This window comes from Strix uralensis, chromosome 32 (genome assembly GCF_047716275.1).
Source record: "Strix uralensis isolate ZFMK-TIS-50842 chromosome 32, bStrUra1, whole genome shotgun sequence".
Lineage (NCBI taxonomy): Eukaryota > Metazoa > Chordata > Aves > Strigiformes > Strigidae > Strix > Strix uralensis.
Genome location: NC_134003.1, coordinates 724,472 through 750,434, shown reverse-complemented (window position 1 = coordinate 750,434; position 25,963 = coordinate 724,472). Strand labels below are relative to the sequence as shown.

At 57.4% G+C, this 25,963-nt stretch overlaps 3 protein-coding genes and 1 non-coding gene across 23 annotated transcripts in view; all 4 read left to right on the top strand.

The window, feature by feature from the left end:
* The window catches only part of UBAP2L (ubiquitin associated protein 2 like), a 32,006-nt gene extending 12,846 nt beyond the window's left edge, over positions 1 to 19,160 (top strand). For 10 of the 20 annotated variants that reach the window (XM_074853465.1, XM_074853473.1, XM_074853480.1 and 7 more), the window contains 20 exons: positions 1,909 to 1,961; positions 4,071 to 4,156; positions 4,604 to 4,775; positions 5,629 to 5,830; positions 7,054 to 7,331; positions 7,588 to 7,760; positions 8,855 to 9,044; positions 9,653 to 9,707; positions 10,153 to 10,327; positions 10,815 to 10,887; positions 11,531 to 11,726; positions 11,833 to 11,921; positions 12,618 to 12,671; positions 13,330 to 13,411; positions 15,313 to 15,530; positions 15,611 to 15,716; positions 16,854 to 16,921; positions 17,238 to 17,435; positions 17,890 to 17,940; positions 18,556 to 19,160. In XM_074853465.1, coding sequence (XP_074709566.1) covers positions 1,909 to 1,961; positions 4,071 to 4,156; positions 4,604 to 4,775; positions 5,629 to 5,830; positions 7,054 to 7,331; positions 7,588 to 7,760; positions 8,855 to 9,044; positions 9,653 to 9,707; positions 10,153 to 10,327; positions 10,815 to 10,887; positions 11,531 to 11,726; positions 11,833 to 11,921; positions 12,618 to 12,671; positions 13,330 to 13,411; positions 15,313 to 15,530; positions 15,611 to 15,716; positions 16,854 to 16,921; positions 17,238 to 17,435; positions 17,890 to 17,940; positions 18,556 to 18,651 — 2,615 coding nt within the window. In that variant the 3' untranslated portion in view covers positions 18,652 to 19,160. The remainder of the gene's footprint in view (positions 1 to 1,908; positions 1,962 to 4,070; positions 4,157 to 4,603; positions 4,776 to 5,628; positions 5,831 to 7,053; positions 7,332 to 7,587; positions 7,761 to 8,854; positions 9,045 to 9,652; positions 9,708 to 10,152; positions 10,328 to 10,814; positions 10,888 to 11,530; positions 11,727 to 11,832; positions 11,922 to 12,617; positions 12,672 to 13,329; positions 13,412 to 15,312; positions 15,531 to 15,610; positions 15,717 to 16,853; positions 16,922 to 17,237; positions 17,436 to 17,889; positions 17,941 to 18,555) is intronic. The other 10 variants (XM_074853483.1, XM_074853479.1, XM_074853478.1 and 7 more) reach the window with 5 other exon arrangements.
* LOC141936520 (small nucleolar RNA SNORA58) lies at positions 13,094 to 13,228 on the top strand. Its single transcript, XR_012626754.1, has one exon. It is a non-coding gene; the product is annotated as a small nucleolar RNA SNORA58 (small nucleolar RNA).
* Positions 19,161 to 20,339: 1,179 nt separating the features above from the next.
* HAX1 (HCLS1 associated protein X-1) lies at positions 20,340 to 22,302 on the top strand. Its single transcript, XM_074853100.1, has 8 exons — positions 20,340 to 20,465; positions 20,709 to 20,920; positions 21,032 to 21,183; positions 21,294 to 21,339; positions 21,458 to 21,573; positions 21,677 to 21,827; positions 21,901 to 22,047; positions 22,168 to 22,302. The coding sequence occupies exons 1-7, from the start codon at positions 20,413 to 20,415 to the stop codon at positions 22,017 to 22,019; spliced, it is 849 nt and encodes a 282-aa protein (XP_074709201.1). The 5' UTR covers positions 20,340 to 20,412; the 3' UTR covers positions 22,020 to 22,047; positions 22,168 to 22,302.
* Positions 22,303 to 22,885: 583 nt separating this feature from the next.
* AQP10 (aquaporin 10) lies at positions 22,886 to 25,510 on the top strand. The gene is made up of 7 exons (XM_074852868.1): positions 22,886 to 23,003; positions 23,062 to 23,347; positions 23,910 to 24,187; positions 24,273 to 24,410; positions 24,504 to 24,622; positions 24,705 to 24,922; positions 24,998 to 25,510. The coding sequence occupies exons 1-7, from the start codon at positions 22,886 to 22,888 to the stop codon at positions 25,221 to 25,223; spliced, it is 1,383 nt and encodes a 460-aa protein (XP_074708969.1). The 3' UTR covers positions 25,224 to 25,510.
* Positions 25,511 to 25,963: the final 453 nt, after the last annotated feature.

Genomic DNA, 25,963 nt, shown 5'->3' with positions numbered 1-25,963 from the left:
ACATCGCAGGTCTTTTGGTTTTCCATCTGTCCCCTCGTGTGCGAGGAGCACAAGCTGTGCTCGGTAGGTGTCCAGTACTCGAGTAGACTTGCCAGAAAAGCCCCGTCAATGGTTGCTCTTCACCTGCAGGATTTCCTTCTGCTTTTTGTGCTGCTTTGCTTTTCTTATTCCCCCAAGCGAGCAAAACTGAGAGCCCTGTGCTGTGTTCCTACATGCACAAACTCTTCTTGGAGCAACTCTCCTGGCTTTCCGCCCTCCCCTGCCAGCCACAGCTGACCCAGGTACCTCCAGCTCACGCCTCACCTCTTGGGTAAGGGTTGAGCTGGCAGGATCTTTCTGATCCGTGAAAATCTGGAAAGCAGCCTTCCTGCCGCTGCTGTGGGGGCACACAAAACCTAAGGAATGGTGGAATCTGGGGTTTTAAACCCCAGGTGTGTTTTGCATTGAATGTGTTGAACTCCTGATGCCTCTGGCTAGGGAGGAAGGGGTAGTGTGCCTTGAGACTCCTGGCACTCAAGGAAGCCATGTTGTATTAATATCTGTATTTCTAATTTCAATTAAAAAAAAAATAATAATCCAGGAAGGCTTCTTGAATTGGCTCAACTTCTCAGGCAAAACAAAACACCCAACAAAACCACAGTGAAAAAATAATAATTCACTGACAATATACTTAACTCATGCACTAAACCCCCCCCTTCCAGACAAGCAGTAGTTTGGATGTTTTGGCCTCATAATTAAAGTTTATATGGGAAGATCTGCTGTGTTCTTCCCCCACCCCCAAAATCTGAACGAGCCTGATTGTGTCCTGCAGAAGAACCCACAATGTTCTCGTTCCCCACGTGCTGTTTTTATGCTGTAAAAGTCTTTTGCCTTATAAAAGGACTGATGCCAACTTGTTCTGTCCTTGTAAAAGTCTCCAGGATTAACCCTGTTGGCTGTGTTGGGTTTTGTTGATCTGAAAACAAGCTGTGCAAAACGGGGCTGTTTTTATGCTCTGAGTGTTTTTTGGGATGTCAAATGCTCCCGCTGTCCTCCCACACCAAATTTTAAGTTGTCTAATGGATTTGGAAGTCGCTGCATAATATTCAAAGTACAGAGGTTAAACTGTGATGGAAGTGAAGGACGGAACAAGTTGAAGATGTGGCCAGGCAAAACTCTTTTTTTTTTTTTTTTTTTTCTCCTGGCAAATTTTGCTCTTACAAATTGCGCTGTGCTGGATTGTGGCTGAAATCTCATGCTTTTCTCCCTGAAATTTTTAATCTACTCACTTTAAGCATATCTCTGAAATTGGTCACACAAAACGTGGGAATTGCTTAGTCCCTTAAATTTTTCTCTTCTGATTCCCATTTGCCTATGCACAGGAGGTCCTGGTGCAGTCAAGTTTCAATGTTTTTTGGGTAGAAAAAAAAAGATGAACCATGGGAATGGTTCAGTTGTCCCTGGGATTTATAGAAACTTAAGGTTTAACTGGGTGGTGAGGTCCTGCCCGAGAGCTGGCAGGAAGCTCTGCCCGAGCTGCTGGGGTAACACTAACTGCTTCTGGGTGCAGAAACTTGCAGCTACTGCAATACGAGGGGAAATCAAGAAACTGGCCCAAGGAGGCTGGGGACGATGCCGGGGCTTCCTTGCCAAGCTCAGCTTCCCTGTTGGGTGCCGGGGTGTGTGCATTGCCCTAGCTGCCAGCCCAGCGGTCCCTCTCTTTGAGCCTCGCCTGGCCGAGCCCGGCTGAGGCGATCCCATCGCAGGTACCTTGCCTGTGACTCGTGGGTTGGGCTCGACTGCTTTAACTTGTCTGGTTGGCAACTAGAAATCCTCTCAGCTGCTTGCAAAGCTCCCCAGTGCTTCCCTGGCTCTTGGAGGCAGAGCTTCGACGCACGCGTAACTTCTCTGCTGTTGTTATCCTTGTAGGTGCGTGGAGGGCAGCGACAGAAGAATGGGGCACGGAGGACTGGAATGAAGATGTAGGTACTCTCCAAACCCCTCTCCTCCGTGTGTCTGCTGGCAGGCTGCTGTCCTCTGTACCCTCACAGCTACGAGAGGAGCACAAAGACCTTCCTCCCCAAACTGTGGGCGTAGCCTAAGCCAGGCTCCCAATTCCAGGAGCTACGATGGATGAGTAAACATCGCTGCTTCTAAAGTACACGTGTAATCGAGCTTCTCGTAGGAGCCCAAGACAGGAAGGGATCCCCTGGGGCATCGTGTCTGGTCCTCACATTTCCTGCAGCTGCAGGACTGAATTCTTCCATAAACTGGCCTGACTCCACACAAGATTTCTTGCTCTCTTCCTCCGGTGGAGTGGCAGTTTGGAAAGGTTTGCCGTTGATCCACGCTGCGCGCTGTGGAGGAGGCAGCAGCAGTTCCGCGTGTGTGTCACGTGCCTCTGCTGGTCCTTGTGATTTGGATTGATCAGAAGCTCTTGGCTTTTCCTTCTGACTTGCTCTTTGGTCTGTCTCGCTGCTTTTTGTTCTCTCTGTGACGGTTTCAGGGGAAAACGGACACTGTTATCACCTACTTTTAATGCCCCTGTATCAGTTTCTTCCGAAATGGGCTTCGGTCCCTCTCTGAATCAAGGGACAACTTCTGTTCTTGCAGATGGGAGCAGGGTTGGGCTTTTTTTAGTATTATTATTAGTTTTGCATGAAGGGAATGCTTTTGCTTTCCAGGCAGCATCTGAAGGAAGCACTCCTGCTGTGTTTGGAGACGCAAGCAGCTTTTCTGTCTGTTCAGTCAGGTCTCTGCTTAAAGAGAGCCTTTGATAGCTGTTCTTGCCTTCATTGTGTGAGAGACGCTCCCAGGGGTTCCTGATTTTGGTTTTAAACTCTGGCAGCTCCTCAGTCTGGAATAAAAGCTGTTCATATTCAGATATGTTCTGAGCTAAAGCACAGGTGGTCATTAAGCCTCGCCTTCATTTTTGAGAAATGTTATTTTCCCTTCCATAGAATCATAGGATGGTTTGGATTGGAAGGGACCTTAAAGACCATCTAGTCCTAAACTCCTGCCACGGGCAGGGACACCTTCCACTAGCCCAGGTTGCCCAAAGCCCCGTCCAACCTGACCTTGAACCCTTCCAGGGAGGGGGCAGCCACAGCTTCTCTGGGCAACCTGTGCCAGGGCCTCACCACCCTCACAGGGAAGAGTTTCTTCCTTAGATCCAATCTAAATCTCTCCTCTTTCAGTTTAAAACTGTTCCTCCTCCTCCTATCCCTACCCCCCTGATCAAAAGTCCCTCCCCCCTTTCCTGTAGCCCCTTTCAGTCCTGGGAGGCCACTCTAAGGTCTCCCCGGAGCCTTCTCTCCTCCAGCTGAACCCCCCAACTCTCTCAGCCTGTCCTCACAGGGGGGTGCTCCAGCCCCTTCGTGGCCTCCTCTGGCCCCACTCAAGCAGGTCCGTGTCCTTCTGCTGTTGGTGCCCCCAGAGCTGGACCCAGCACTGCAGGGGGGTCTCCTGAGAGCGGAGCAGAGGGGGAGAATCCCCCCCTCACCCTGCTGCCCACACTGCTCTGGGTGCAGCCCAGCACACGGGTGGCTTTCTGGGCTGCCAGTGCCTGTTGCTGGCTCCCAGTCAGTTTTCCACCCACCAACCCCCCCTAGTCCTTCTCCCGGGGGCTGCTCTCAATCCACTCTTCCCCCTTTACTCTTCTAGTTGAATCAGATCACCCAGGTGGAGCCAGGATCATTGGAAGCTTAACTGTGGGTCTGAAGCTTTTTTCTTTGACTTCTCTAGCAATGCTTGCACCTGTGCAGGGGGTTTTGCAGATCAGTGCTGCGTACCATCAGTTCAGAGCAGCTCTTGAAGACCCCAGCAGCCCTAGGGGATTTGTGGACAGGGGGAAATCTGTAGAAGGATTTGTGTTCTTTTTCCATTGGTACATGATTTGTGCGCTTGCACAAGCAGAAACACATAAAATAGAAGTTGATTCTGATGGGAGCCAAACGTTAAAGAAGTTTAAGTCTAAACGCTTGAATTTCTTGAATCTTTCTGTGGGTGTTTGTCTCCAATGTGTTTTATTTGGAGTCCCGAGACGCTGTTCTCAATTTTGCATTCTTTTTCCCTTTTTTTCAATCTTTCAGCTGTCTGAGACGAAGATCTTCACTGCCTCCAATGTGTCTTCAGTGCCTCTGCCTGCCGAGAATGTGACAATCACAGCTGGACAGAGGTGATAGCCCATGGCAATGCTGTTTATGTGGAAGAAGTGACACGCGAGTCCCAGAGCCATTTGCCATCTCAGACTAAACTTTGCCAGCTGGCTAAAATGCCAGCAGCTCTGAATAAAATGAGATGGATTTAAATGGAAAAGTTGAGAGTTTCCGGGTCCTAATCCTGGATTAGAGTTTTCCTAGGCTGTACTGCTGGTTCTTCAGATTTGGGGGCATTTTGCTGTGTTAAAGTAATGGAAGGCATGCTTGAAAATAGAAGGCCATGCAGCATCTTGCTGGGTCTCTGTCCTTTTGAGGTTGCTGCTGGCAGTTGTGAGTTAATGTTCTGCAGATTCGTTCAATTTGTGAAGTAAAAGCTATAAATTATGAGTCTGGAAGTAGAATATCTCTGTCATGGAAGTCCGGAGCTTGTGTTAACCTCTGGGTTATCTGCTTGCTTTACCCAGAATCGATCTTGCGGTCCTGCTAGGAAAGACACCCTCTTCTATGGAGAATGAGTCAACAAACCTGGAGTCATCCCAGGCTCCTTCCCTGGCCCAGCCGCTGGTGTTCAGCAATTCCAAGCAGAGCGCGATAGCCCAGCCTGCCTCTGGGAACTCCTTCTCTCACCACAGCATGGTAAGGAACCGCTGGGCCCTGCCGGCGGGCTGGTGGCTTCCCTGACGTTCTGTCTGTGTTTGGGCAACACAGGACACGCAGTTCTGTCACCTGCTCGCTTCTGGGGGGTGGCAGAGTCCTCCACGTGGGCGATTCGCCAGTCTGCTCTAAATACAGAGGCATAAAGTCTGTTGCTTAATTAGAAATAATTGGGATAATTCCTCCCCTGTTGCCCTTGTCAGACTTGTGACACATGCTGCTTTCCTGCTTAGAGGAAAGGAGAAACTCTTGCAGTCCAGGGCTTGGAAATTCAACAGTTTGAGAAGTGGAAGTGGATGGGAGTTTGGTGTGGGATGAAACGTTGGCATCTACTGACAGGTGAAGGAAGGAGGTGTTGAATCTCAGGCCTATGCACAGACCTCGGCAGATGTTTCTTTGTGTAACTTCAATAAAAGAAATAAAATTTGTGCACTTAATGGTGAGATAGGTCCGGAAGGATTTTCAAAACCGCCTTAACTGTAAAGCCAAGTTCTCCTGGTGGTTGTCTTTTTTTAGTGCAACTGAATGCATGTGAATAATTCAGTATATTTTTAAAGATCCTATCTGTTAATTTTCTTTATAAGCCTCCATGACACTGTAAAATGCCCTGGGTTGGGCAACAGAGAAGTGTACCCGCACTCATGTGCGGTAAAAGCTGTGAGAGAAGTACGAGCTCTCCTTGCCAGAGGTGTCTGCATCTGGAGCTCAAGAGTTAAGCTGAGGCACCCGGCGTACGGTGTGTTCAGGCTTTACGTTAAGAGATGTATCTGTCCTCTGAGCCGAGTTCTAAGCCAGGGGAGATGTTAACTTTGTTCTTTCGTTGCTGGAATTGCAGGTGAGCATGCTGGGGAAAGGGTTTGGAGATGTCGGGGAGGCCAAAGGCAGCAGTACCACAGGTTCTCAGTTCCTGGAGCAGTTCAAGACAGCGCAGGCTCTGGCTCAGCTGGCTGCTCAGCACACCCAGCCTGCCGGGAGCACCTCTGCTTCTTCCTGGGACATGCGATCCACTACGCAGACCTCGTCTCTCGTGCAGTACGGTAAGGAAAAGCAGCGTGGCTCCCCAAAGGGGACTGTCGTCTCCTAGAGCTGCCGAAACGCACTGCAAGCAGCGGTGTGAGGGATTGAGTGGAGGACCGGATCATGAGTTCACAACCAAGCCAACCGTGCTGGAGCAATTAAACCGTGGGTGCAAGTTTGTGAGAGTAAAACATAACAGTGCGTTTGGGTCTGTCCCTGTTACTTTTATACTTGGAGCAGTTGAATCCACCTGCCTCTCAGTCACTCCAGCCAGCTTCGGGTGTTCCCGAGACCCTCACAGAGTGCAGAACTGCTTCGGGTGTAAAGCTGTGTAGCAGAGAAGGGGTCTGAAGGTGGGCACTTCTGGAGAATAGTTCCTGAATACCAACACTTGTCAGTCTCATCTCGCTGCTGACCTGATGTTATCTTTTGAAGGAATGCAATGCTGGTGTCTGTTTCATGCCAATAAGTAACCCTACCTCTGGGCTGGCATGAGGGTATAAACAGTGATTAGGAGAGGCTCCTGCTTTTGAGATGAGATCCTGAGCCCTGCTGTGGTCGAATACTAGTGCCATTTCTTTCAGTTTGTGCGTTTTATTTCTTACTGTAGGGAAATGGCTCTGGTTCAAATCTAAACTGAAGAAAAATCAAGCCCTGTCCTAGTAACAGTCAGTGTTGGCAGCTCCTGATTTTTTCAGACAAGGAGCCACAGAGGAGAGTCGGAGAGATAGGAGTTGTTTTTTAATAAGCTGTGGTAAGGCTTAGGCAAAGGAGGAGGATGGTGCAGTCGTGCAAAGGCCTGAGGGTGGGCAGCTGCAGGTAGTGGTGGTGTTTGGAGGATACCCAGTATTTGCAGGGAAAAGTGCAGGCAATGAAATGCAGAGAGGGGGAAGGAGGAGGCAGCGTCAGGCCCGTGCAGGACTCCTGACATGCAGTGCCTCCATGCAAGGGACTCTGAAGTCCAGCTTTTCTTGGAGGCTGGAGGACTTCACTGTGCAAGCTCAATTTGTCCTGTAGAGATGGTGGAAGGAGCTGAGGGGAGAGGGGCTTAAAAGGCTCAGCACTGATAGTGGTGAGAGCTCAAGGCTGGGAGTGGAGATGCTGGGGTTCTCTGCTCTCTGATATTAACAAGCTCCAGGAGGAGTCATACTGCGAAAAGACTTTCTTGATGCTAAAAACTGTCAGAACTTGATGTAGTTTGAAGGAGACAAATCCTGCTAACTCGACTCTGTCTCCCTGGTAGATCTCAAGAACCCAACAGATTCTTCTGTGCATAGTCCCTTCACCAAGCGTCAGGCCTTCACGTCAACTTCAACCATGATAGAAGTGTTCATGCAGGAGAAACAGACTGTGGTGACTGCCTCTGCGACTGTGCCGGCACCCTCTTCCTCACCGCTGCCCAGCAAAACCAATCCTGTTCCCCAGATGTCCCCAGGGTCCTCGGACAACCAGTCCTCCAGTCCCCAGCCAGCACAGCAGAAGCTGAAGCAACAAAAGAAAAAAGCATCGTTAACATCAAAGGTGCGGATCGATGGTGGGGAAGGAGGCGTTGTATTGTGTTAGAGCTGCAGAAAAATCTGTTTGGGCTGGTGAGGGGAAGGGCTGGGCTTGGTCTTCCTGCTGTTAGCGTTGGGTGTTTGTGGGGGTGACAGAGAAAAGCCTGCCTGGGTTGAACAGTGTAATTCAGAGGATGCAAGCCTGTATTTGCTGGGAAATGTGGACACTGAAGTCATTTTCTGTGCAGATCCCAGGGAGTGATTGACCCTTTCTCTTGCAGATTCCTGCGCTTGCGGTGGAAATGCCTGGCTCAGCGGATATCTCAGGGCTAAACCTGCAGTTTGGGGCGTTACAGTTTGGTTCGGAGCCTGTTCTCGCGGAGTACGAATCGACGCCCACAACAAGCGCCGCCGTTAGCCAGTCTCAAAGCAGCCTGTACACCAGCACGGCTAGGTGAGGAGCAGGTGTGAGGAAGGGAACCGAGCAGGTAGCTTTGGAAGGGAGCTGGTCCCGTGGACTTTAGTTACGCTGCATACTAGTAGACCCTTTCTGACTGTGCCGTGGTCACAAAGGGGGGACAACGTATGCAACAGCAAAGTGTAAGTTGCCAGCAGATTCATTCAGGCAGCTCTGACTGATTGGCCTGTGGTACTTATACAGAAAGCACGGAATCAGAGAATCACCTCAGTTGGAAAAGCCCTCGAAGCTCCTCCAGCCCAACCATGAACCTCACCCTGACCGTTCCCAACTCCACCAGATCCCTCAGCGCTGGCTCAACCCGACTCTTCAACCCCTCCAGGGATGGGGACTCCCCCCCTGCCCTGGGCAGCCCATTCCAACGCCCAACAACCCCTTCTGCAAAGAAATCCTTCCTAAGAGCCAGTCTGACCCTGCCCTGGCGCAGCTTGAGGCCATTCCCTCTTGGCCTGCCGCTGGGTCCTTGGCTCAAGAGACTCCTCCCCCCTCTCTGCACCCTCCTTTCAGGGAGTTGCAGAGGGCCAGGAGGTCTCCCCTCAGCCTCCTCCCCGAGGCAAGCAGACGCTTCCTGCTGCTATTAAACTGCGTTACTGGAAACGCAGGAGGGGAATCCCCAGTGCAACTGCTCCTTGTCTCTGGTGAACAGATTCTGCGTGTTTTGTCCTGCTTTTTCCTGGCAAACTGGGATGCGGTGCAGTAGGTGTATCTACAGGGATGGCGCCTTGCCAGTGCAAAGTGTTTGTGTCTTCTGTTGGGCTGACCCTTAGTATCTGCCCAGTCCCTTGAGCAGTGGCAGCTCATGAAGCGTCACCCAGAGCCCAGCAGTGCGTGAGGGGAGGCTGTGGCGAGGTGCCAGCACCCTCCCGGGGTCGGGCCAGCCCTTGCCTGGGTACGTTTCTCTCCTTGCTTTGCTTGGCTGCTTTGTGTGGTGCCTTCATGCTGATGCTTGGGGCTCTTTTATTTTGAAGATTTGCAAGGAAGAGCCTCTGGTCTGGGTCGGCAGCTTACAGCGGGGACGTTTTGGAGGAAAACATAAACTCCTTTTCTTTCTTTTTTTTCCCCCTTTGTAGCGAATCTTCATCCACAATTTCGTCCAATCAAAGCCAGGAGTCTGGTTACCAGAGCGGCACAATACAGACAGCAACGTTTACCTCCCAGAACAGCGCTCAGGGACCACTGTACGAACAGAGATCCACCCAGACGAGGCGATACCCAAATTCAATCTCCTCCTCGCCCCAGAAAGATCTGACCCAGGCCAAGGTAGGGAAATAGCCCCCTTTGTGCTGAGTAAGCACAGTGTATGAAGCACTGTCTCGTGAGAAAGCTAAGTGGTTTACCAAGGGTTTCTGTGATCCTCCAGCCTCACCACGTGGCTTGTGAACTCTTGGGAGAGCTTTGTTCTGGCTGCTACCAGAGCTTTTAGTTATGCTGCTTACCTGGGGCCGGGCCAGTGGGGTTAACTGCGGTTAAGTTGATGGCAGGCCATGTGTCGTGTCACGCATAATTACCCTGCTGCAGAGTGGCATTCAGGCGAAGGGTTTAGCTTTGTCTTAAGGATTCGATTCTTGCTGCACGCAAGTTCAGTGATGCCAATTTTGGCTAACGAGCTTGGGTTGAGGATGCTGAGCCAGTCCAACTACCAGCAGCAGAGAAACTTCCTCAACTGCCTCCTCCGGCACACACGTGGGGGTCGTGCTGGCACTGGGCTTGGCTGAGCTTGGGACCGACCCTGACGAGTCTGGTGATCTGTGTTGGTAGCACGACTTTTCCACAACTGAGGAGGGAGTGTGGGAGGGGACTGACAGTAGATCTGCCTCTGGAAATGAGCAACTGTAATGCCCAGTATTCCTTTTTCTCTTCTTCCTCAGAATGGTTTCAGTTCTGTACAACCCACGCCATTACAAACCACGCAGGCCGTTGAAGGTAAGAGTCTGACAGTGCAGTGGGTGTCCTGAGTCTCTTGTACTGCTTGTATTTGCTTTGGATGAAAAGCTTTATCTGTGCTAATAGCAAGTCCTTTCCCTGGTAGACTAATTGGTGTCACTGAGATTATTTGCTTGCCTTGGAACATTGAGCTTTCTGCTGAGGGATCCATGAGATTCTTGATGAGTCACTCCCTGATGACAATAATTGACTCTGATTTGTTTGTGAAAGGCACCTTATCTGTAGGTCTTGAAGCTCTTTGGAGAGCCAATGTCAGTCAGTGTTGGAGTAAAGTGAGACGTAGAACACAGTCACGCTGCCATAAATGTGTAACTTGGGTTGGCAGCAGCGAGGGAAGCCCCGGATCTCCCTGCTGATCCTCGCCACTGAATCGCCCTCTGCGAGCTGCCGGTAGCTGCCCCTAACCCAAAGCTTTTGTTCCCAGGTGCTACAGGCCCCGCAGTGAAATCCGATTCCCCCTCTGCTCCCAGTATCACGCCTCTCAATGATGGGGTGTCTGCCTCGTCCTTGCTGACAACAGCCAGCCAACACTCGACAGCTCTGAGCAGCCTGAGCCACAGTGAGGAACTCCCCAGTACGACCACCGCCCAGCTCAGCAGGTGAGAAAAAAGGAAAGCAGAACTAGGAACAGGGATCCGTAGTGGATATCAAAGTCTGTCTCATGCAGTGAGTATCACGCCCTGAAAGGACATTGTGGAGAGGTTGGTGCTGGTCTCTGCTCCCAGGGAATTAGTGACAGAACGAGAGGGAACGGCTTGAAACTGCAACAGGGGAGGGTCAGGCTGGACAGGAGGGAAAAATGTTTCCCAGAAAGAGTGGTCAGAGAGTGGAATAGGCTGCCCAGGGAGGGGGTGGAGTCCCCACCCCTGGGTGTGTTTAAGGGCCGTTTGGATGAGCTGTGGGGGGATGTGGGGTAGGGGAGAGCTTTGTAGAGTCGGGCTGAGGGTTGGACTCACTGATCCCGAGGGGCTTTTCCAACCTGAATGATTCTGTGATTCCATGACTCATCCCATCCGAGCAGATGGGGAATGGGATCTGACCTGGTGCTCCCGATGGCTTGACAAACTTTTATTCCTCCTTCCGCAGTACGTTACCCACCCAGCAGAACAGTCTGTCCTCATCCACATCTTCTGGGCGAACGTCAACTTCAACTCTCCTGGTGAGTCTGGGTGTGCTCGAGCGCTCTGTACCCCCGTTCCAGCTGCGTGCCCGGCAGGGCCTGTGGTTGTGACAGGAGCTGTTGGTGGTTGCGCTGCAGTTTGGGTGTTGTGTGGAGAGAGGACAGAGGGTTATGTCACAACACTGTGCACCTCTGGCTCGGTTTTTGCCACCCTGCCTGTTCCAGACGTAGCGGCGGCTTCTTTTGGGCCTGTAGCTGCTCTTGAAAGTGCTGCTGGATGTTGGGGCGAACTGGTGGCTGATGGAGTGGCCCTGTTCAAACGTGTACATGCTGCTGGAGCTCCTGCAGTACCGAGTCCTTGGGTGTTGGCTTCTGCAGCAGAATAAATCTCCCTGCCGCAAGCGTGGCGTTCAGCCCTGCTTCTCCCAGCAGACAGACGTGTTGGGACACAGCCACACGAGAGGCTTGGAAGCATTAGGGGTTGGCTGCTATCAGGACTTTGGACCTAAGCCAGATGCAAAGCAGGTTTCTTTGTAGCCTGCAGCGGCCGAGTTCATTGCAGGCTCTCGGGAACGTCCGGGTGCAGACAGAGCCACGCGATATTTTTGCGTAGGCAGCATCCTGCAGTATTTCTGTGCTCGGTTACATCTGGTCCCCTAACTCTCTTCCCTTCCTTCCCTAGCACACAAGTGTGGAGAGTGAAGCAAGCCTCCATTCTTCTGCTAGCACTTTCTCCACCTCCTCCAGCACAGTGTCAGCCGCCCCACCAGTTGTAAGTGTTTCATCCAGTCTCAGCAGCGTCAGCAGCCTGGGCCTCAGCCTCAGCAGTAACTCCACAGTGACGGCCTCGACTCGCAGCTCCGTTGCAACAACATCAGGTACTTTCCTGGGTACTGCTAAACAGGAGGAGGGTGTGGGGGCTAAGAGAGGCAGCTTCTGCTCTTTGCTTCACTGTGCAACTTTTCCTTTCTCTTCTTTTCTCAGGAAAAGCCCCTCCCAATCTCCCTCCTGGAGTCCCACCGTTGTTGCCTAACCCGTACATCATGGCTCCAGGGTTGCTACACGCCTATCCGGTGAGTGGGGTGTCCTGTCGTGCCACTAGATCCCTCCTAGCTCTGTCTTCAGCTAGCAGGGAGGGGTGGAGTCTAGTAAAGGGACCAAAAGCTGGAACATCAGCCCAGCAGGACTGCTTTGGATGGGAAGAATTTGGACCTGCTGTTTTCCATAAAACAGTAGCAGAGGAAATCCATGTGCCTGTGGGGTAAACATCTGTCATTCTGGTCACCCCAGAGCAGATTCTGTCGGCCTGTTTTCTACAGCCTCCCCAAGCTTTGAGGAGCAACAGCCCTTGCTCAGAGCACAGCTCATGAAAGTGCAGAGCTGGATTAGCAACATGGTATGACAGAGGCCAAACAGAACAAAGGTGGCGACTGCCACAAAGTCTAGGGGTGTGTCACAGCCCTCTTCTGAAGGTGAGGGCAGATCTCGCTGTTGAAATAATCTCTAGAGGAAAATTGTTGAGTGCCTTTTAGTGGTCTGGAGCGGTGGTGCTAGACACTGGTGCTCACTCTTTGTTTGAGCAGCTCATAAAAACAACTCTTGGCAGTGTCAAGTCTTGCGGTAGCGAACGCTGGCTGCCTGCGCCAGGGTTATTGTGCAGCCTCTGATCATCTGCCGCTGGCTTTCTCTCACATTTATCTGATTGTTTAATCTAAAAATAAGTAAGCGTCTTTAGTCTGTGTCCCTGACATCATCTCCTCTTTTTCTAGCCACAGGTGTATGGATATGATGACTTGCAAATGCTCCAGACGAGATTCCCGTTGGTGAGTACTGAGGGCTGCCGGGGACACGCCGCGGCCGCTGTCCCACAGCCCACCGGTGCCCTGCTGTGGGCGCAGGACGGGGCAGGCGCTGAGGCTGTCCTGGAGAGCTGGCAAGACAGGCTGCTGGGTGGATGCACCTTCTTGTGGCAGCAGTGAGGACATCATCAGTTGCTCCCTTGCGCTTGGGGAGTTGGGAGCACTAGTTATTCGAACAGCGGCATCCGTGGTGGGGCTAAGGAACGTGAGAGCTACAGCAGGCAGGGCTGGCTTGCCCGCCAGTGGTGTGGTGACCTGTTGGAGATACCTGTGATCCTTGAAAGAGGCAGTGGCTAAATACTTTTATGAGAATGAGTTTTATTTAGCGATATGACATGTGTCCCTTGTGTTGTGAAGTGGAGGGGAAAGTCCAGGCAGTTTAAGGACTGCACACCAGTAGACCTTATCTGGTTCTTCTCACAGCCAGGCGAGGGGGATGGTGTGTGCTACAAAAACCTGGGGTTGCTGTAGGCTGTGATCAGCCTCAGCGTGGCTGGTTGAACTGCAATACTCCAACATATACCTAGTGGCTGCAGCCTAGAAATTCTTTTCTAAAAGGTGCTGCTTTACATCTTTGGACAGAGCTCATAAAACTTGTTCTCCTTTTGTTTTTATCCTTCAGGATTACTACAGCATCCCATTCCCTACACCCACCACCCCGCTGACTGGAAGAGATGGCAGCCTGAGCAGCAATCCGTACTCTGGTAGGGAAAAAAAACGCTCTGACTGCATAGCCCATCAGGTGTTCGTGCTGCTGCTTACTAGTTTCCTGTGCTGGAGCTACGTCTGCACCAGCCTTTGGGCTGGAGAATGTTTCTCAGCAGCTAAATTCTTCCCTTTGATCGTCTGGTGGTGCTGAGGCACGTTACCAGGAAGATGTGGACAAGCAGGAGTTGATGTCGTGGTTGGAAAGGGAGTGAGGAAGGGCTGAAAGAGTCTGTGAGGTGTAAAACTGCTTTGTAGGTCATGGTGAGGCAGGGGTTAAGCAGTGCTTCTCAAGCACTTAAAGTAAAAATGCAAAGAAACACAAAATCTGGAGAAATTTAAGTTTCTTATCTATGTGACAACCTCATGGAGAAAGAAAACAGGGAGTTTAGGACCTGTCAAATTGAAACCAAATTCCCAGTGAGTGGCTTATCTCTCCCTGACCTTGGTAGGTGTGTTTACTCACGCTGCTGATTCACAGTGGGCAGCGGTTGTGCTGAGCTTTCACGTGCTTTAGGAATTGTTGCATTTTGTGGATCGCTCTTTTTTTTCCAGCACCACTTCTCCTCTGCTTCAGCAGGAGCTTGTTTGTGCGGAACTGCTTTTGCCTGGCACGCCAAGGCTGAAATCCCAAGCTCAGAGCGCGGCACTGCTGCATTCGTAATTTGCCAAGTTAACATCGGTGATAATTAATGTTTGTGGCTATCCTGGACCCACTTGTGAGCTGGGGCAGCACTGAGAAAATTCACTGCCTTACTGTGTGAGCTCTGAATAGGGAGAGTGTTTGCATGGAAGCGCCAAGCAGGTGCTCAGAAAGAGCAGCAAAAGGAGCTTCCCCGAGCCCCGCAGCCAAACCCTCGCAGTGCCCAGGCTGGGGAGAGAGGAAGCGATATCCGAGTGCTCTCTGCGAGCTCCTGGGCCTCTGCAGCAGCATTTGATTCCGTGCCCCAACGAGAGAAAGGGAGGTGTGAGCCCTGCTGTAAAAAGGGGCCATTCACGCATCCTCAACTGGAAGATATTTGACTCTCTTCTTCAATGAGGAGCTGTTTGCCAATAGGACCGGGCCCCCAGGCTGCTGCTCTGGCCTGGGGCCTGGCTCTGGAGGGACTGGAGTTGTGTTCTGACCTCCTGCTGATGCTTGGAGGGGGCTTAGGGAGAGCTCTAGCATCGGGGTGGGGGGCCGGCTTAGGGAGAGCTCTAGCACCCAGGCTCTGTTGCTGCACAGGTTTATCCAGTGCCAGATCGTAGGCTGACATCGTGTAGTTTAGCTGCTGTGGGTTTCCCTTCCCCTCTGAAGTCCTCTTCTGAGATGAGGAGAGCAATTAACAGCTTAGCCCTTATCAGTGTGCAAGGGCCTGAGGGCTTGGGAGAGCTGCAGGCCTTAGGAGGGGGGTTGATTGAAGTCACCCTTGATCAAAAGGCTGGGTGACCTTTGGACTGAGCTCGAATGGGCCAGGATTTGACACTGTTCTTCAGGCCCCTTTCATCTCCTGTATATGAGAAGTGGCTGAAGAAACTGGGGGGGTTTAGTCTGGAGAAGAGGAGGCTGAGGGGAGACCTCCTGGCCCTCTGCAACTCCCTGAAAGGAGGGTGCAGAGAGGGGGGAGGAGTCTCTTGAGCCAAGGACCCAGTGGCAGGCCAAGAGGGAATGGCCTCAAGCTGCGCCAGGGCAGGGTCAGACTGGCTCTTAGGAAGGATTTCTTTGCAGAAGGGGCTGTTGGGCGTTGGAATGGGCTGCCCAGGGCAGGGGGGGAGTCCCCATCCCTGGAGGGGTTGAAGAGTCGGGTTGAGCCAGCGCTGAGGGATCTGGTGGAGTTGGGAACGGTCAGGGGGAGGTTCATGGTTGGGCTGGAGGAGCTTCAAGGTCTCTTCCAACTGAGATGATTCTGTGTGATTCCAGGTGACTTAACAAAATTTGGCCGAGGTGATGCCTCTTCCCCTGCTCCTGCAACGACTCTGGCCCAGCCTCAGCAGAGCCAGACCCAGACTCACCACACCACGCAGCAGACGTTCCTGAACCCAGCGCTGCCTCCGGGCTACAGTTACACCAGTCTGCCGTACTACACAGGGGTACCAGGGCTCCCCAGCACCTTCCAATACGGGCCCGCCGTGTTCCCTGTGAGTGTCCCAGAGGCAGGGTGTGGGGCTGGGGCAACGCAGCGAAGCCTCTCCTCACTCTGCCCCTCTCCTTTCTGTAGGTTGCTCCTACCTCTTCCAAGCAGCATGGTGTGAATGTCAGCGTCAACGCATCAGCAACCCCTTTTCAGCAGCCCAGTGGCTACGGCTCTCACGGATACAGCACTGGTAAGAGACCCGACAGCACCTTTCCCAGCAGCAGTTACTGACAGTGGCAGGGCTTGTTCACAGCCTCGCTGGGCGTGTAAGGGGACTTCTGACTTACTGCCCCCACGGGAAGGAAGGAAATCGTCCATGGTGCCACTTGCAGGTCGTTTGATTCTCCTCGGAAAGGCCCAGAGGTTTGTTCTGCATCCAGGTCTGGAGCGGTTTGAGGAGCACAGGGCGTTCACGCCCTCCTCTGCGCCCAGCAGTCGGATGGTTGGTGCCTTGGACTCGCATCAGAGAGCTTCAGCTCCTCAGTTGTTTGTTGGGAGTGTTTTTCTGCCTCTATGTGATCAGTAGAACAATAATTATTCCAGATTTGAGCCTGGGAACTTGTTTGACTCCTGTGTTTGGCGAGCGCATGCTCTCTAGAGAAGTGTCTTTGATTCAAAGATGCAGGAGGGTTGTGAACCTGCTGCTTGTCTCAGTACTGGGTTTCACTGGTTAATGTCTGGCTGACTTACAGGACCTGCGTTTGGGTCCCTCTTCCAGCCTTTAAATTCCTGTTGTGCCTTTTTTCACTACGTTAGAGCCCTTCAAGACACTATTTTCTCTTTGCGAAGACACTTCAGCTCTGTACCAGCTCACCCGGTACTGAGTTTTTCAAACCTCTTTCATTTCGACGCTTTTTCCAGGCCTTAAATGATTGCTGAGGCTTTCCTCTGTACCACCACCTCTTAGAAACAAATGTGGGCCGTGCACCAGCATCGCCATCGTTGTACCACCCAGTCCAGCCCGCGGCTGGGCCACCTTTACGTGCAATTGCCCGTTTTCCATCCACGGAGCTCTGGCTGTCCTTCTACCGTGTCATGCTGGGAGTTTGTTTCCTTGTCTGCCTGCTGCATCCTCCCAGCAGCTCTTCTCAGAGTTGCTATTTTCTGAGCTCTTCAAGAACGTGTGTTTCTCTGGGTGGCTGCAGGCCCCTAAATTTGTTTCTGGAGCCATTCAGAAACAGCTCGTGTCCAGAGCAAAAGAACTCTGCAGCTTTACCCTGCTCTCTCGGGTGATGTCTGTCTCCAAACCTTACCTGGCTGCCAGGCGCTGGCTCCTGCTGAGCCAATGGCTGCTGCCTAACGCTCGCTTGCCTTTCCTTCTCCCCAGGTGTATCTGTGACATCCAGTAATACAGGAGTGCCGGACATCTCGGGCTCTGTCTACTCCAAAACTCAGGTCAGTGTCTGGGGTGTGCTCCAGGCAGGCGCCGCTTTGCTGGGTGGTGGAAGCCCAGCTCTGAGACAGCCTCCATGGGCAATGAGGTTTCTTGCCCTTGGAGCAGCCAGCCAGGGAGAAGGGAAATGCTTGGCCTTTCCCAGCTTAGAGCAATTCCAAGCTCAGAAAGAGCCGTAGGCAGAGACTTTGTCCGTTCTCTGCACCGTCCACTGACTCCCAGACTTGTAGAGCTGGGTCGGGGCACGCTGCCAGCCAGGGGCAGGGGAGCGCTGCCCGGCTCCCAGCCCTTACTCTGCCCTTGGTGTCTCCTCCTCAGCAATCCTTCGAGAAGCAGGGATTTCACACTGGAACCCCGGCAGCCTCCTTCAACCTGCCTTCAGCGCTGGGCAGCGGTGGCCCCATCAACCCTGCTACGGCAGCGGCGTACCCCCCCACCCCCTTCATGCACATCCTGACCCCGCATCAGCAGCCCCACTCGCAGATCCTGCACCACCACCTGCAGCAGGATGGGCAGGTAAGCAACCCCCCCGCCTCCCTGGCCCTTGCTGGGGTATTTTCTAGGGCTCTCGCTACCCCCCCCGGCCCCCCCCTTCTCCCTCCCTCCCTCACGCCCTGCGGCGGACACACGTGGACGCGCGGTGACACGCACATGCTCACACCTGCACATACACACAGGGCTGATCAGAGGACGAGGTGAGGAAGGCCCGGGGTGCGCTCCGCTGGGGGGTCCTCGGCACAGCCCCCCTCGCTGCCGGGCTGTACCAGGTACGCTCGGGTAGTGCCCCTTCACGCAGACACGCCTGGTACCCCCCCGCCTCCCCCCCTTCCTCGGAGGGGGCGGCTCCGCAGGCCAGCAGCGAAGGGGTTACTCGCCACAGCCACGACCCTGCCGTAGCTTTCAGGTCTAACCGTGGATTTCTATTGTCATAGTTTGTCCCTTTATTTTACATATCCTGGTACTGCAACAGCTTCCATATTTGCAGATGATACTGTGCTGCCAACGCCAGCAGGAAGACCAGGTAATGAACCTCTCTGATAATGCATTGCACTTGCCCTGGGGTCTCCCCCCGCCCCTAAGGCCCCCCAGGCTCACGTAGCCCCTTCCTTCTCCCCCCCGTGGCCCCGCCAGGCGAGGAGAGAGGTCCTCAGTCAGTATGTGCACACACACACACCCGCGGGCACAGACACACACCCCCCTGCTCGACCCCTTTTCCCCCCACCCTTTCCCCCCCCCCCCTCTCCCTGCCGCGCGTCAGAGCTGCCGGGGCCCTCGCTGCCTGCGGTCCTGGCACGGTGCTGGTCTGGAGGAAGGTGCAGAGCCAGAGGGAGGGTCCTGTGGCTGCTGGGGCGGCAGACGGCATGGCATGCGGGCCACGGCCCGGCTGCTCGGTGCAGGAGGCAGCCCGTGCCCCGGTGCCGGCGGTCCCGGGGAGCTTGCGCTGGGCTGAGGCGGGTCGGTGAGCGCCGAGGAGCCGTTGCCCGCAGCGCCCGCGGGCTGGAGCCGTCGTGCGGGGACAGCGGTGCCCACGGCATCGCCCTGCAGAGCGGGCTGGGGTTGGGACCCCGGAGATGGCGGCGGCACCCGCTTCCCCTCCCGTAACCGCCTGCTTCTCTTTCTCTCCCCCTTCCCGCAGAGCGGCTCCGGGCAGCGCAGCCAAGGCAGCTCCATCCCCCAGAAATCCCAGGCCAACAAGTCTGCCTACAACAGCTACAGCTGGGGGGCCAACTGAGGCCGGGGCGGCCTTCGCCCACCACTTGCTTCCGGAAGAGAATCCCACCGACCCCGACGCCGAAGGATCCTGGGGAGGAGAGCGTCCTGCCGCGGGGCAGCGCCCGGGCCCCGCAGCCCCCGGGCAGGCCAGGCCGGCAGGCGGCTCTGCGTTGTCTGTCTTCAGCCACCTTTCCTGTTGTATGTAATATAGAATTTGTATTTTTTCTTTTTTTTTTTCTTTTTTTTTTCTCCTCTCTCTGCATTCAGATTCTGAACCGTTTGCCGTAGGGGCCTTTTTTGGTTTTTACTCCTTTCTCCCCTCTCCCCCCACCTCCTGCTGCCCCAGAACCTCTCGGATCCAAAGGAGTGGAAGCTGCGAGTCGCCTACAGCAAACCCCCTTATTATTAGGAATAAGAACAGTAATTGATATGAACAGCATTGTAAGATTAATTAGTTGAAGTGTTTTTTTGTACCGTGTTCTAAATTTAATGGATAAATGTGTCTTGTATATAAAAACAAAAACCCCACCGCCGTCCTGTAGTTCTCTCATTTCCTCGCCCACCCTCGCTGCTCTCTGCCCCTGGCCCAGAGGAGCCCTGGAGGGCGCCCCCCCCTCTTATTTTACGTTCTCCATCCATGCCCCCTCCCTCCCCCCAGGCCCCGAGCGCAGGTCCTGCCCCCTCCTTGCACGCTGTAAGTATCTTCTGCTTTTGGTTTTGGTTTTTTTTTTTTTTTGGTCTTTTTTTTTTCTATGCAGTCCAAATCTTGTATTTTTCAGTTCAAACTGGTCACTTCAACTGAAGCCCCCGTGTGGGTGATTTACTAAAGAGAATAAAGATCACAAAGTGACGTGTGTATTTTTTAATACCTACTTTCTCAGCCTGGTTCCCTATTTTTGGCGCAGGGTGCGGGAGGCCCCGGGCTTCTTTTTTTTTCCTCCCTTTTGTGGATTTTTCCTCTTCCCAGCTGCGGTGCTGGGCACCAGGATCCCAGCACAGGGACATTATCACCATCCTTTTCCCTGTCCTTTCCCTGGCCCAGGGACCCCTACGCTCCATTTCTCTGCCTCCTGCTTGTGCTGTCCCAGTTGCCCCCCATCCCCCCGTGAGGGCCTCGGCCGAGGACTGGCTGTTGCAGGAGGGGGGATCCCAGCATGAGGGAGGGGAATGGGCCAGTTGCTGTGGTGGCAGGAAGCCACCCGAGCCACCCTCACCCCCTGCGTTCCCTGTCACCCTTCTCAAAGGAGGGGGGCTGAGCCGTAAGGTAAGGGGCTGGGGGCTTGGGGGGTGCAAACCTGGAGCTGATTCAAGCCCCTCCTTGTTCTCTGGGGGCCTAGCAGAGGGTGGTGGGATGGGCTGAGGGAGCTCAGCTGGGGGCATGGACCATGGTGGGGCTGCAGGATAGAGCCCAGTCCCCTCCTCGTGCTGTGCAGCCCCCCCAGACCCCTGTGAGCGCGGCTGGGCCAGGGCCTCCCGCCCCCGGGGGACAGGGCTTGGGGCTGCGGCCTCGGCAGCCGGACACCCGGGGCCGGCGGGTGCTGCACGGGCCTGGCGGCCTGAGCGAGAGGCCCCGGCGCCGCCCCGGGCCTCCGGTGGTGGGACGGGGAAGGCTCCGGGCTGTGGCGAGCGCGGGGGGGGCTGCGGGGGAGACCCCGGGGATCCGCCTTCGGGCGAGGCCGCGGCGCCTCACGACACCCGGCGGCGCTTTGCGGCTTTGCGCGACCCCGGCGCTTTACGGCAGCGCGGCCCGGGCGCGGTGAGCGGCGGCGAGTGGAGCGCGATGAGCTTTTACGACGCGTTTCGCGGCTTCTTCGGGTTCCCGGGGCGGCGCAGGTACCGGGACCCCACCCCCGCCACCCCCCGACTCGACGCCCCCGGCCCTTCCGGCTGCGCAGCCCCCGCGCCGGCTCCCCCGGTTGCCCCCCGTGCCCCGGCCCTGTCCCGGTTCCCCCCCTCGTTTCCCCGCCACCCCCAGCCCTCTGTCGCCCCGCGGGGCCTGGCCCGGCCCGGCCGCCGGTTGTCCTGCGGCGCCGGTTGCTCCAGGCCCGGGTGTCTCTCAGCGCCGCGGTCCCGCAGGCCCCGGGACCCGCTCTTCGGCGGCACGGCGTGGGACGAGGAGGAGGAGGAGGAGGATGATGACGGCCCGTCCCTGGCGCAGCCCCCCCAGGACTTCGGCTTCGGCTTCATCCCCAGCGGGTCCCGCGGGGCCTTCGAGGAGCTGTTCCGGGACATGGGCGAGCTCCTGGGCGTCTTCGGGGGAGCCTGGGATGGGGCTCCCCAGCGCATCGGTGGGGAAGGGAAGGGGCTGCCCCCGCCGGGGGCTGAGCGGGTCTCTGGGGGCCGCTGCGGAGCCCCTTGGGCAGCCCGGCCTGACCCGACCCCCCTTTCTGCTCCCCCAGAGCCCCCCCAGCCCGGCCCCGGCGAGGGCAGCGCGGGGCGGCTGCTGCGGGACTCTATGCTGAAGCACCCGGACAGCCCTGCTCCCAGTGCGTCCCCGGGAGGCCCCGAGGGCACCGGCGACCCGGCCTGGCCGTGGAGACCCTTCCCGGGGGTGGGTGAGGGCTCTGCCTGCCGCGGGTGCGGCTGGGGCGGCCACGGGAGGCTGCGGGCGCGGGGTCACGCTTTGCCTCCCCGTCACCGGCGCGTGGCTTTGCCTTGCAGCTGGAAGATGCTCACCCGGCTCCTCCTGGCCTCAAGGAAGACCAAGGTGGGTGCTGGGAGCGGGGCCACGGACTCTCTGCCTTCCCCGCTCCGCCCACCCGCGCCCCCAGAGCTGTCAGGGCGTGTCCCCACGCTGCTGTCACCATCTTGCATCTCCCCCGCAGACCTGGACTCCCAGGTTTCCTCCGCGGGGTTGGGGACCATCCTGAGACCCGACGAGCCCAAGTCCCGCTCTTACTTCCAGAGCGTCTCCGTCACCAAAGTGACTCTCCCTGACGGGGTGAGTGTCCCCTCGCTCACGGGGCCGCGGGTGACTTGGGGACACCGTCCCCAGTGCGAGGAGCAGAGCGGTGGCATCTCTCAGGGCTCGGTGCTCTGCGCAGGCGGTGGAGGAGCGCCGGACCGTGCAGGACAGCCAGGGCCACCGAGAGACGACGGTGACACGACGAAGAGGGGACCAGGCCTTCATCACCACCACCAAGGAGGACGGGCAGAGCAAGGACTACCGGGAAGAGGTGGTCAACATGGATGACCGTGAGTGGGGCGCTGAGGAGGGTGAGGGGAGCGGGCCGGGTCCGCTCTGAGCGACCTCTCCCTGCTCTCCCAGGGGAACTGGCGCAGTTCGCAGGCACGTGGCCGCGGCAGGACGAGCTCCGCGCTCCCAACCTGAGCGACCCCTCGTCCACGCTGGGCAGCTTCCTCCGACGCTGGTTCTCGAGCTGGTAGCTGTGTCCCCTCCCCAGCTGAGCACCCCGTATGTGCGATGGGTGGGGGGTGGGGGGTGTGTGCCGTGGGGACAGACGCCAGGGCTGCCGGCTCCATCCAGGGCGGGCGGTGGGCAGCAGCCTCTTCTCACTGCCTGTTTTTCTTGCAGATGGGGCAGATCCTGCAGGGAGCTGGAGCCCAGGCTGGGGGCTGCCCGCTTTCTGGGGCGCTGCGGAGCTGCGGGAACCCCCGTGGGGGCCGAGCGTGTGCGTGTGTACAGAGCAATAAAGTCTATTTATGCTAACGGCGATCTGCCAGGCTCTTTCAGGCCAGAACCTCCCCAGTTCGGAGGCAGGGGCCCGCACGGCCACCAGCGTGGCTCCTGGGGGCTGCCCACAGGTGCAGGCAGGCGCTGGGCTCCTCCGCCCTGGCCCCGTGCCCGCGCTGCTCCCTGCCCACCTCCCTCTCCCGTTTCCCTGCCCGGTGCTGTGTTAACACCCTCGAGGGCCCATCCCAGGAGCCTTTCCAAGGCCTCTTCATTAGTGCTGCCTGCAGCTGTGGTTTGGGCAGGGATCCGGCAGGGAAAAAGGGACTCCCCGGAGGGGAACGCCCGTGCTGGCTCACCTCAGTTCCCCACGGCCGCTTGGGGATCCTCGGGGGGGGCTCCTGCCTGGTCTGGCCCTACCAGGGGACACCGTTGTGACAAGGCGCTGCCGTCCCTGGCCCCACGCGGGACTCTGGTCCCTGCCAGGCGTCTCCCTGCGATGTGGCCCTGATCGGTTTAAAGTCTGCGTGTTATCACCCACCCCAGCCCCGGGGTTCATAAAATCACTCCAGGACGGAGACACTGACGCCGCTGTCGCTGCTGCCCGTGCCCGGCCGACCCCATGGGCGCTTCTTCCTTCTTGAAGAGGGCCCAGGCTCTGCTCCGTGTCCAGAACCAGCTGGTGCGGGAGTGCCTGGCTGAGCTGCTGGCCGTCTTCGTGCTCATCGTGAGCGGGGCACGTGGGTGGGCCGTGGGGCGGTGGGGGGTCGCAGGGCTCCCCTGTCCGTCCCCCGCCAGGAGCTGGGGGCCTCGGGGCTGTGCCATGTTCGCCCGGTGACTCGGCACTGCCCGGGCCTCCAGCTTGGACCCTGTTCGTGGTGCGGCCTCTGCTGTGGCAGCTCCGGCGCAGTGAGGTCACGGGTGCTGCTGCCACGTGGCACCTGAGGGAGCGGCGCTGGGCAGTGCGTGCCTTGACGCCTCCCACCCTGGAGCAGGCAAAGGTTGGGGCTCCAGAGCCACCGGAGCCACGTTGGCGTTTGGGCTGCATCCCGCAACGGCGAACGGTGACGCTGCGGCCGTGCTGGTGGTGCCCCTTCCCCAGGGAAAACGATTAATTAATTGCCGATAATTTGTTTACTTTGCCGTCAAAACCGCAAGATCAGTGACCGCCTCCCTGCCTGTCCCCATCCAGCACCCAAAGCTCAGCCCAGGGGATGGGGGAGCAAAACCAGGGGGACAGCGCAGGCAGGGACCCCGGGGCAGCCCTCGCCTCCCTGCCCTCCTGCTGCCCGGGGTTGGCAGCGGCCTTGGGGAGCGGGGCGGGGAGCAGGGGGGAGCACAGGTCTGATGGGGAGCAGCTGAGGGACCTGGGGGGGTTTAGTGTGGAGAAGAGGAGGCTGAGGGGAGACCTCCTGGCCCTCTGCAACTCCCTGAAAGGAGGGTGCAGAGAGGGGGGAGGAGTCTCTTGAGCCAAGGACCCAGCGGCAGGCCAAGAGGGAATGGCCTCAAGCTGCGCCAGGGCAGGGTCAGACTGGCTCTTAGGAAGGATTTCTTTGCAGAAGGGGTTGTTGGGCGTTGGAATGGGCTGCCCAGGGCAGGGGGGGAGTCCCCATCCCTGGAGGGGTTGAAGAGTCGGGTTGAGCCAGCGCTGAGGGATCTGGTGGAGTTGGGAACGGTCAGGGTGAGGTTCATGGTGGGGCTGGAGGAGCTTCAAGGGCTTTTCCAACCCAGACGAGTCTGGGATTCTGTGATTCTGTGGTGAGGGGGCCGTGCTGGAGCCACGTCCCTCTTCTCCAGCTGATCACCCTGAGCGGCTCGGCACAGAAGGTCACCAGCTCCGGGACGAAGGGGAACATCCTCACCGCTGACCTGGCGGGCGCCCTGGCTGTCATGGTGGCCATCTACACAGCGGGGGGAGTCTCTGGTGAGGCTGGGGAGGGGGTCCCAGCTCCCGCCATCCCCCAGCTCCCAATCCCCCACTCCCACCCCCTCTCCCCGCTCCGTTGCAGGGGCCCACCTGAACCCGGCGTTCTCCTTCGCCATGTGCCTGCTGGAGCAGCTGCCCTGGTGGAAGTTCCCCATCTTCGTGGCCGTGCAGACCTTGGCTGCTTTCATCTCCGCTGGAGCCGTCTACGCCCTTTATTATGGTACGGGGAGGTGGGTGGGTGCCCGGCGGGGGGAGACCACGGCTGCGCCCGGGTTTGCCGGGCTCACAGACGGGCTCTGCCTCTGCTCCGCAGACGCCATCCAGCACTACAGCAACGGGACCCTCACCACCTCCGGCCCCCAGGAAACCGCCTCCATCTTCGCCACCTACCCCGCTGACTACCTCTCCCTCTCCAACGGCTTTTTGGATCAGGTGGGTGCTGGCGTCGGCTCCCCCCTGACCCCTCCGGTAACGCCAGTCCCTGCGGCGCTGAGCTGCCGTGCCAGCCCCGCAGGTGATGGGCACGGCGCTGCTGATCATGGGCATCCTGGCCATCCTGGACACCCGCAACAAAGCCGTCCCCAAGGGCCTGGAGCCGGTGGTCGTGGCTCTGCTGGTTTTCTCCATCGAGGTCTCCATGGGCTCCAACTGCGGCTGCCCCATGAACCCCGCGCGGGATTTCGGGCCCCGGCTCTTCACCTACGTGGCAGGTTGGGGCGCGGAGGTCTTCAGGTGGGTAGAGGGAAGGGGGGGGTGAGGTGGGGAGGTGCCAGGGGTGACCCCCTGCCCACCGTGCCCCGTCCCCAGCAGAGGCAATGGGTGGTGGTGGGTGCCAGTGGTGGCACCGCTGCTGGGGGCTGCCGTGGGCTCGGCCCTTTACCAGCTCCTCGTGGCTTTCCACCACCCGCCGGAGGAGGGGGACCCCCCCCCCGCCAAGCACAGCGCCCTGGTCCTCGTCAACGCCGCTATCCCACCAGACATCGAGATGGCACCCGGGGAGAAGGACGCCAGGGGGGTGATGTCCCAGAAGTGACACAGGGGACCCCTCTGCCACCCTGAGCCAGGGGCACGGTCCCCCCCGCAGTCCCCGTCACACCATTAAAAGATCCCTGAGGCTGTGGGGTGTCTTGTGTCTGGATATGGGGGGAGCAGCTCAAGGGGCATGGGGTGGGGGGTGGGGTAGCAGCCCCCAGACCCCTTTGGGGGGGCAGAGTCAGCCAGGCCTGGCTGCAGGGAGACCCCAGTCTGGGGGGGCCATGTGCTGCCGCGGGGGGGGTGGGGGCTGTCCCCGGGACCCCCCAGGCAGCCCCTGGTAGCTCCTGAGCTGCCTCTGGCCCCCCAGGACCCCCCTGGCTCCTCGGGACCCCCTGGGGCTGCCTCTGCCCCCCCAGACCTCCCCCTGGCTCCTTGGGACCTCCTGGGGCTGCTTCTGTCCCCCCGGACCCCCCCCCCCCAGCTCCCCAGAACCTCTTGGGACTGCCTCTGCCCCCCGGCCCCCCCCCGGTTCCCCGGGACACCCTGGGGCTGCCTCTGCCCCCCCGGAGCCCCCCAGCTCCCCAAGACCCCTGGGGCTGCCTCTGCCCCCCAGGACCCCCGGGGTTGTACCCCGGGACCCCCCGAGGCTGCGCCCGGTGCCCCCCGGTGCCGCTCCCCGGGCACCCCCGGTGCCGTCCCACCCCCCCGGGCAGCCCCGTCCCCCCGGGGCAGCGTTGGGTCGCTCCCCCCCTCCGCTGCCCGCCCCCCCCATCACTTCCGCCGCCGACCGGCGCCGCC

Coding starts and splice junctions, on each gene's coding strand:
- HAX1 (XM_074853100.1), top strand. CDS start 20,413: ATGAGCTTTTACGACGCGTTTCGCGGCTTCTTCGGGTTCCCGGGGCGG. Junction 21,340..21,457: donor TGGCCTCAAGGAAGACCAAG/GTGGGTGCTGGG, acceptor TCTCCCCCGCAG/ACCTGGACTCCCAGGTTTCC. Junction 21,828..21,900: donor GGTGGTCAACATGGATGACC/GTGAGTGGGGCG, acceptor CTGCTCTCCCAG/GGGAACTGGCGCAGTTCGCA.
- AQP10 (XM_074852868.1), top strand. CDS start 22,886: ATGGGCGCTTCTTCCTTCTTGAAGAGGGCCCAGGCTCTGCTCCGTGTC. Junction 23,348..23,909: donor GTGACGCTGCGGCCGTGCTG/GTGGTGCCCCTT, acceptor GGGTTGAGCCAG/CGCTGAGGGATCTGGTGGAG. Junction 24,188..24,272: donor CACAGCGGGGGGAGTCTCTG/GTGAGGCTGGGG, acceptor GCTCCGTTGCAG/GGGCCCACCTGAACCCGGCG.